Source organism: Leiobunum rupestre, chromosome 1 (assembly GCF_980474605.1).
Source record: "Leiobunum rupestre chromosome 1, qqLeiRupe1.1.hap1, whole genome shotgun sequence".
Lineage (NCBI taxonomy): Eukaryota > Metazoa > Arthropoda > Arachnida > Opiliones > Sclerosomatidae > Leiobunum > Leiobunum rupestre.
The window spans coordinates 10,442,998-10,451,936 of record NC_143384.1 but is presented as its reverse complement, the minus strand read 5'-3'; the positions used below and the strand labels follow the sequence as shown (position 1 = coordinate 10,451,936).

The following is an 8,939-nucleotide window of genomic DNA, read 5'->3' as shown; positions in this document are numbered from 1 at the left end:
CCGTTGGAATTTCTGGCTATTTTATTTAATTTTAATTTAGTTTATTACTCGAAGATCTATTTGATCCGAGTTTCGCGTTTTTTGCTCGAAGACCTATTGGGTACGAGTTAGTAGTAAGTTTTTTAATTTCTTCAAATTTGTTTAGGATTTAGCTATATTATCCCTTTTAATTATGGACTAATCTACTTTTTCGCGTATTTTATCATCCTTCTCACAGTCCATAGGTGGTTTCTTCTAACTTAACTCAACGTTTATCTAAGTTTTTTCTTTATTATTGCTAAGAATTACCAAGATACTAAATAATGAACGACGAATAAGGAAAAACACAAATTTCCAAAGGATGAGATCTGCCTTCCAAGAAATCTTTTTCTAATAACAGATCCTGATTGCAAAACCTTAGTTGAATTCAAGTAAAATAGAGTAAATAGAGGTCGCCGCCGGGTGTATACGTGCCGAAAAATTACTTGAGCCCCAAATAATTGTTTAAATAAACATATTAACTTACTTTAGTGTAATTTAGTAAATTTCGTGCATCGAACTTCACTTTTGGTTTCATATATATATATATATATATATATATATATATATATATATATATATATATATATATATATATATATATATATATATGCTCTGCCTAAGTGATTTAGGGGCTTATTTAACTTGTTGAAGTGTGACTCACATTTGGTCCTAGTGAATTATTAACCGAGCATGTCCAATGGAACCACTAATTATTTTTTTTCTTTTAAGTTTTACCCGTGGTTTTATTTAAAAGACCCAAATTTACCAAATCTTCCAACCCTGGAGAATCACGACGGGATATTTGCGGACTTATTCAGATATTTCGCAACTACTCTAAAGTAAGTGTTGTTTTTTTATTAGAAGGTTTAAGGGCCCGGTGCAGGGACGTTTTTAAGAATCGCAAAATAGCGATTCCTCGCAAAATTAACAGAAAGGGGGCGTGATTTCGGAAAATCGCGAACTTCGCACCAAATTGGTGTGCAGAGACATCTTGATCGCAAAAATAACAGGAAAGCGTTCTGTTTATTTTGCGAGAGGTCTATGGCAGTTTCTAGGCGCCGAAAATCTCGCCAAACAATGGCGGATTGTGGTACGCAAAGAGCTCGGGAAATAAATTGAGAAGTAAACGCTTTTTACCTACTTTAATAAGATAAATAATACAACACGATAGATCAGAATCTTTAGAATTGTTAAAATTTGAGTTTCTAGCTCATTATCGCTTTCCGAAAAATGTTTTTGTCAAATTATTGTCAGAGCCAAAGCCTAACCACAATCATGATTTACGAAACACTAAAATAAGCCAGCCACTCTTAGCAACTTTACAGGTAAGAATAAATTATAATAGGGAATCTTATACATTACTATACTTTGGGTGTATTCTAAGCCTTGGTTTATTTATAGATCCTTATTTGCTGGTAGTGTATGCAGTGGGTTTTAACTAATGAATCAGTAATGACATGGTGAATTGGTTCAGTGTATCAAAGATCTTTAGCTATCAACCAGCGATTAAACCAATTTATCTACCGAGAAGAAACCTTTCCTCAGGTAGACTAGGAGTGGCGATTAAAGATGTATTGGAATATTCAAGTTTATTTGGCATGCATCAAGAGCTTACCGAGCCAATTTGATGTATTACCTTAAAAGTGTTTGTCAGTTAATTGTACACGCTTTTATCATTTGTCACAATTTATACCTTGACTAGGCTATGTAAATGCCAGATAATTAGGTAGAACAACAACTTAGATCAAAAAGCAGGAACATTGTTTTACGTTTGATCAATATAGGATATTTAGCTAGAAATTGCTTAAGACAATTACCAATATTTGTAAACTCGTGAAATTGCTATTTTTTTTATTATTTTTTGATTGATTTTAGAATTAGATTTTTTTTAATTGCTATCAGGTAAGATTTGAAATACATATTGTAACGCTTTTCTACTACTAATATAGGCCTATAGGTGCCTAGCGTTGACATATACTTCTACTATGCTACTAGATTAAAATGATTCGTAAAGACGCTATTGAATTATTAGGTAAGGACAAGTTTTTGCCATACCCAGATTCTGATCTAAAGATCAACTACTTAATTTACTATTAGACAAACATATCGAATCGAACTATTAAATAAAAACGAAACAATACCGCTAACAAATAAAAAACTACTAGATTAATTTACATGACCCCCAAAATAACTACATGCAGCATGCACTCGACCAATGCCAGACTACTAAAAATACGCGGTCTACTATATACACTAATTACGCCATATAAAAAGTACTCATCACAATTCTTGTTACCGTTGGTCTCGAGACTTGAAAATAAATGAATAATGTAGATGCGAGGAGAGAGTACGTTCAAAATTAAAATTAAATTCATGCATTGTAATTTGTTGAAATATAAAAACATTTTGGATAATAATTTTAACAAAATGCATTTTGCGCCTGCTCAGATAATCTGTACACCGAGTTCGAGCATTTAGCACTGTTAAAGGTACATATTTTCAAGAGTTCACGAGTTCCATTTAGCACTGTCAAAGGTACGGCAGTGTACACCGAGTTCGCAGAGTGTCTTACCCCTCGTAATAAGCTATTGAAATTTATATAAAAAATTTAAAATGCAACAGATATTAGTTAAAATAAAATTTATTCTTAAAGAAAACTAAACTTACAAGCAACCAAAAATTTTGAGTTGTAAAATAATAAGAAGCAGATGTAGGTGGTTTCAATTATTCTCTCTTAAAAAATTATTAATGCTGATATTGAAATTTTCATACAGAACAGAATATTGTAAAGGTTGAGTTACTTTTAAATCAAAATTTTATTGATTTCTTTCTGTTTAAATATTTATTATTTAGGAAAAACACGTACATCGATGTTGTTAGAAAATAATTAATAATTCTTGCATAATCAAACCCGAGATGTTCATTTGTTTTATTTTTACTAAAACCAAGAACGACTATCTTGACTCAGTGGGAAAAGAACCTGCAATCTCAAAGCAGACGTTGTAGTTCCGAGTTTTCGCCGCAGTGCCACAATCTGGGATAGAACTTGACTCCTCTTGCTTGAAGGCGAAGCGCTAACTACCCCGCCACCCCACCTTTTATGGTTATATTAGATTTATTAATACTTGTATAATCAAACCCGAGTCGAACCAATTTATTAAAATTAATATAACTGTGGATGACAGAAAATAAAACCATTATCCATTAATATAGTGTTTTGTCGAAATTCTAGTGACCTTGGTTGTCGTGTCCTGTTAGGAACTTGTTTGAAATCATTTGGAAATTAAATTCCAAAGAGATTTTAAAACATATTTTCTGTCGACTTCATTTGTTTATTTGATTAAAACCAAGAATTTTTATGTTGACCCGTATTGTAACATTCCTAGAGCTCGGGGTTTTGAAAAGGAATATCAGTTTTATTGGTTTTTAATAATGCACGAAAATATTCAAACTAAAAACATTTTTGGTATATTAGATTTAAAACCGCGAATAATATCCATAAATTAACAGTTAACCGAAATATTAATGACATTCGAAATTTCGGCGGTTATAAAATCTGTTCCACTCGCTCTCAACTTTCTTATCAATCCCCCACATGCTCAATTCAAATAGACCAGTACCTCATTCGAAATTTGAAACTTAAGTGTTCCAACACTATTGAAGCCACGCTGGTGAATTATCTCGCTCCAAGGTAAAATGAGTAAATGATGATCGTGGACCGACTCAACTAGGGCTTCAAACGATGATCTGAATAAGGCAATCTGATTACTATTTATCATATAAGATATATCGCCGATAAAAAACCTGAATTAACTGGCTACCTGTTCCTTTTTTTATCTGACCTGCGGCAATCTAGTTTTGTTATCTCGTTTCGGTAACCGAAGAGGCCACAGATATAGAAAGCAGTTATTTTATCTGATAAGCGCGTAGATATCTGTCTATATGATGTCTACTTTCCGACATCTAGTTGAATGTTTTTTATCCTTTTAAATTTTTGTATAGCAACAAAAAAATGGCTTAGTTCCAAGAAGTCAATATAAAGATAAAAATTAATCGAAATCCAAGCACTAATTACAGGTGCATTTACATGTCAAAGAGAACGCTACATCGGTTTTCTGCAAAGCACGTAACGTCCAATATGCAAGATCGGAAGCAGTTGAAGCTGAGCACCGAAGGATGAAAAAGGAAGGCATTCTGGAAAAAATTCATTTCTCGGAGTGGGCATCCCCGATAGTACCAGTCCAAAAGCCTGACGGGACGATACGCATATGCGGTGACTTCAAAAGCACCCTGAATCCACAACTCAACATCGACAAATATCCTCTCCCAAGATCGGAAGACTCTTTGCAAAATTAGCTGGCTGTCAAACCTTCTCAAAATTGGATCTTTGGGAGCCTACAATCAACTACAGAGCTGGACGAAGAATCGAGAAAATATGTGGTAATTAACACACCAATTGGCCTATTTCGCTTTACGCGCCTGACCCAAGGCGTGGCGTCTTCGTCAGTGATCTTTCAAAGAACCATGGAAATGATCCTACGAGACACTACTGAAGTTTTGCCTTTCCAAGATGACACAATACTTGGTGGCAAGAATGACACTGATCATTTACGCAAGCTAGACAAAGTTTTAACTATATTCAGAGTTCGTAACGTGAAATTAAAACAGGCAAAATGCAAATTTGTGGAAAAACAGGTTGATTTCCTAGGTCATATGCTAGATGCGGAGGGAATCCACCCTCAAACAACGAAATTGGACGCCATCAAGAAGGCCCCCACTCCAAACAACGTCGAAACCCTCTGATCTTTCTTAGGACTTCTAATTTACTATGCAAGATTTCTTCCAAACAATGCTACACGCCTAGAACCACTCTACAACCTTCTTCAGAAATCCGCTAAGTGGGAATGGGGACAAGAGCAAGACTCAGCCTTCCAATCAGCAAAGGACACCTTGATGCAATCAGACCTTCTAGTCCATTATGATGTCGGGAAAGAAGTCACGCTAAACTGCGATGCCTCTCCAGTAGGCGTAGGTGCTGTACTGTCACACACTATGGAAGGTGTAGAACGCCCTATTGCATTTGCCTCTCGAAGCCTGACAAAAGCGGAAAGAAATTACTCGCAAATCGATAGGGAAGTCTTGGCCATTATATTGGCTGTGAAGAAATTCAAAGATTACATCTATGGGAAAAAGTTCATACTATCGTCGCACCGCCAACCTTTTGTATCTCTGTTGGCAGCAAATAAGAAAGTTCCGCAGTTAGCGGAAGCACCTCTGCAGAGATGGTCGTTACTATTAGCAGCCTATGCATACGAAATCAGATTCAAAAAGGGCTCCACCAATCAATATGCAGATGCATTGAGCCGCTCTCCACTTCCGGAAATGCCGAATTGCACGCCAGTTCCAGCGGAATACATATTCCTATTAAAGGAAGTTACAGATAATGGTACAACAGCTGGAAAACTGGTTGGCCAAAGGACCAAATAAATGAAAAGATGACACCATACCACCGTAGACGATCCGAGCTTTCGAACTTCAACAATATCCTTCTCTGGGGAAAACGAGTGATAATACCCAGCAGCCAGAGACAAATCATATTAGCAGAATTACACAGCTCCCACCAGGGAATAGTTCGAATGAAAGCTACAGCCAGATCCAGAGTATGGTGGCCCAACATTGACCAGGAGATAGAAGAATTAGCAAGAACCTGCACATCATGTTGTGTGAAGCCTGGAAATTGTCGGCTTATGTCTAAACCATGTACGAGAGTTACACTATAAAAAAATATTTATTAATAATATATTTATATATATTTACCAAATATTACAAGGCATGGCACTAAACTTTCTCTAGAAGAGAGAATACAAAAGATATGACTGGTTAGGTCGGAGTCCGTAACCAAGAGCTAATCCATTGTCCCGACGTCCCTTATATAGTAGGCCCCTCGGATGACGCTACCGGTCTAATTGGCTGGAAAAGGAAGCCCGCCAAGAAGTATTTGCGGACTCACTGTGGAGCAATAGTAAGCGTCACCGGTAACTTTACTCCGCTCTTAACCCTTCGGGTCAGAGGTCGCCACTTTCGGAGAATTCCAAAGGTGGACGACGCGAGCGACGATGAGTCATCCCTACCTTCCCCAGCAGCGTTGGCCCAAAACAACGAGATAACTCTCAGAAGTGAAGGGAAATACTGTTAGGGAAAAAGCCTACATTTGCGTATGCAAATGCGGGCTTTACACAACCCCACCCAAAAATTAGGCGTCGGGTGTGAGGTAAAGGTGGTCCATAGCGTCGAGAAAATGCTCGTCGCCGCTATCGAGGGGAGATACGTCGTTATCCCCCAATAACAAAGTGTCCAGATCCATCGTGACGGCGGATCCTGACACTCGTGGGGGTAAGACTGGGGTAGGGGCGGCGCCAAGCTCAGCGACCTGAATCGGCTCGACTGACTTGACAACGGAAAACCCCTGCACCATAGGGACAGCTACCGAAGGATACACCCTCGAAGCTACTTTCCCCACAGTACACCCCTGGAAGACATGAGGAGTGGGGCGTCCCACTATCCCAAGCATCTGCTGCTTGGGCCACCGGGCGGCACTGAAATAGGTCAACAGGCCAACGTCCATCGGTGCCACCCAGGTAGCCATGGTCCTCAACATCCGTTGAGGGGGCGTATGCCTCACCTCAAAGGACTCCGGTGATGCTGTTTCGGAGTGGGCGGCATGCCACCTTGATCCTTGGGCGGTATGCCTTAAGGGTCCTCCTAAGGCCGTCTGCCTTGTGGTTTGGCCCTCCTCTCGACAGGGCGGTCTGCCCCGGCGTTCCTGGGGCCGTCTGCCCATTATGACGTCCTCGATTCGCAAGGCCTCTGGTGGAGGCGGCTGCTCCCCGCCCCGACCGGTGAGATTGGGAACGACCTCCCCGATCCTGGTTACAATTGCTAAAAGATGGCGCGAATGCGCAACAATCTTCAGCCAAAATGACGTACAATTCAAGGTATCTCAAATTCACCGCAATAAGTTGACCCCCACCCAAAAAGTGTTACTAGGCGTTTGCCTTTGAACGTAGATTGTAGCGATGCTTAGGGGGGTCTACAGTGCTCTCACCCCTTCTACGCCGTCTAGTCCTCTTGGGACGAGAGAGGGTTTCCTTCTTCTCGTCCGGCGTTTCCGCCACCCTACCGGTTTCGTCACACGGAGGGTCATCTCCTTGCCACGGCGGGGTGAAAGTCTTCAGCTGGGACACGTGCAGTGATGGGCACCACTCCTCTCATTGTGAGCGCTTTTTATTATGAGCGAAATTGAGCCGCAAAATGTGTTTTTAAAAGAGCGCGAAAAGAAAATGAGAGGAGCGCTTATTTTACCACTCAAAAAAAGAGCGTAAAGAGGGGAGCGCTTATTTCACTGCTCAAAAAAAACGAAAAGAGAGGAGCGCTTATTTTTCCGCTCAAAAAAGAGCGGAAAGAGAGGAGCGCTTATTTCACCGCTCAAAAAAGAACAAAAAGGGAGGAGCGCTTATTTCACCGCTCAAAAAAAGATAGGAGCACTTATTTTACCGTCCTCAATTTAAGAACAAAAAGAGAGGAGCGCTTATTTTACCGCTCATAAAAGAACAGAAAGAGAGTAGCACTTATTTTACCCGCTCATAAAAGAGCGGAGCGCTTATTTTACCGCTCATAAAAGAACAAAAAGATAGGAGCGCTTATATTACCGCTCAAAAAAGAGCGGAAAGAGAGGAGCACTTATTTGACCACTCAAAAATGCGTGAGTGTGAGCGGATATTAGGCTAGCGAGTGCGAGCGGTGAGTGAGCTGAGCGGCTCTTTGAAGGAAATGCCCAACACTGGACACGTGCGTTACTCCTATGAAATAACCGGAGTTCGGGTTCCCCAGCCGATACGTTAAAGGAGTGGTCCTTTCCGGCACTACAAACGGCCCCTCAAACTTATCTCCCAACGAAGCCGTGATACCACGATTAGCGTCGGAAAGAAGATGAGTTTTGCGCAATACGAGGTCTCCACGTTTGTAGAAAACAGCTCGATGACGCTTGTCGTAGTGCAGTTTTTGCGTGAGCTTCGAATCCTGTGAATTAAAGCGTGCATGGTCGATTGCATCATGCAGCCTAATTTTCAGTTTCTCGGTGGACGTGCCTGCGCTTCGATTACCGGAAGTATTTCCTGGTATCAACTCCCAATCCAGGGGTGCGCGAAGCTCTCGGCCTAAGTTCAAAGCGGCGGGCGAATACCCTATCGCTTTGCTCTCGCCTGAACGCAAAGCAAAGCCTAATTCTGGGAGACGGGCGTCCCAGTCCTTATGTCGTTCGACATAAGAAATTATCATTGGCTTTATAGTTCTATTCATCCGCTCAGTCAGATTTGCCTGAGCATGATAATGGGCCGTCGTCTTAGGGCGTATGTCTAAATCAGAACAGGCCCTTTAGAACTTTTAACTAGAAAATACGGATGCATTATCAGTTATCACCTGTCGTGGGAATCCATATCGACAGAAAACTTCATACATTTTCTCCCATTTTTTCTCAGTAGTCATTTTCCTAAGCGGGAAGAGTTCTGCCCACTTTGTAAAATAATCTACTATGACGAGTAGGTATTGATTTCCCTTGGCACTTCGAGTGTAGGGACCCATTAAATCAGCGGTTACCAATTCAAAAGGCCTTTCACTGGGGACGCAAGAAAGTAACCCGGGGGTTAACTGCTTGGATGGCTTACTTTTCGGACACACCCCGCAACCCCTCACATACTTGATAACGTCCCGCTTCATCCCCGACCACGTGACTCTGATTTTCAAACGTTTAAACGTCTTGTAAACCATCTGGTGGCTGGCAAGCGCATCGTCACGTAAAAACTTAATGAATGGTACTCTAAGTCTCTTAGGTACCACTTCTTTCCAAGCATTTTCAAGCC

General features: G+C 40.5%; 1 protein-coding gene across 1 annotated transcript; it reads right to left on the bottom strand.

The window, feature by feature from the left end:
• Window positions 1–7,800: 7,800 nt before the first annotated feature.
• On the bottom strand, window positions 7,801–8,358 carry LOC149961071 (uncharacterized). Its single transcript, XM_090154431.1, has one exon. The coding sequence runs from the start codon at window positions 8,356–8,358 to the stop codon at window positions 7,801–7,803; it is 558 nt and encodes a 185-aa protein (XP_090010557.1).
• Window positions 8,359–8,939: the final 581 nt, after the last annotated feature.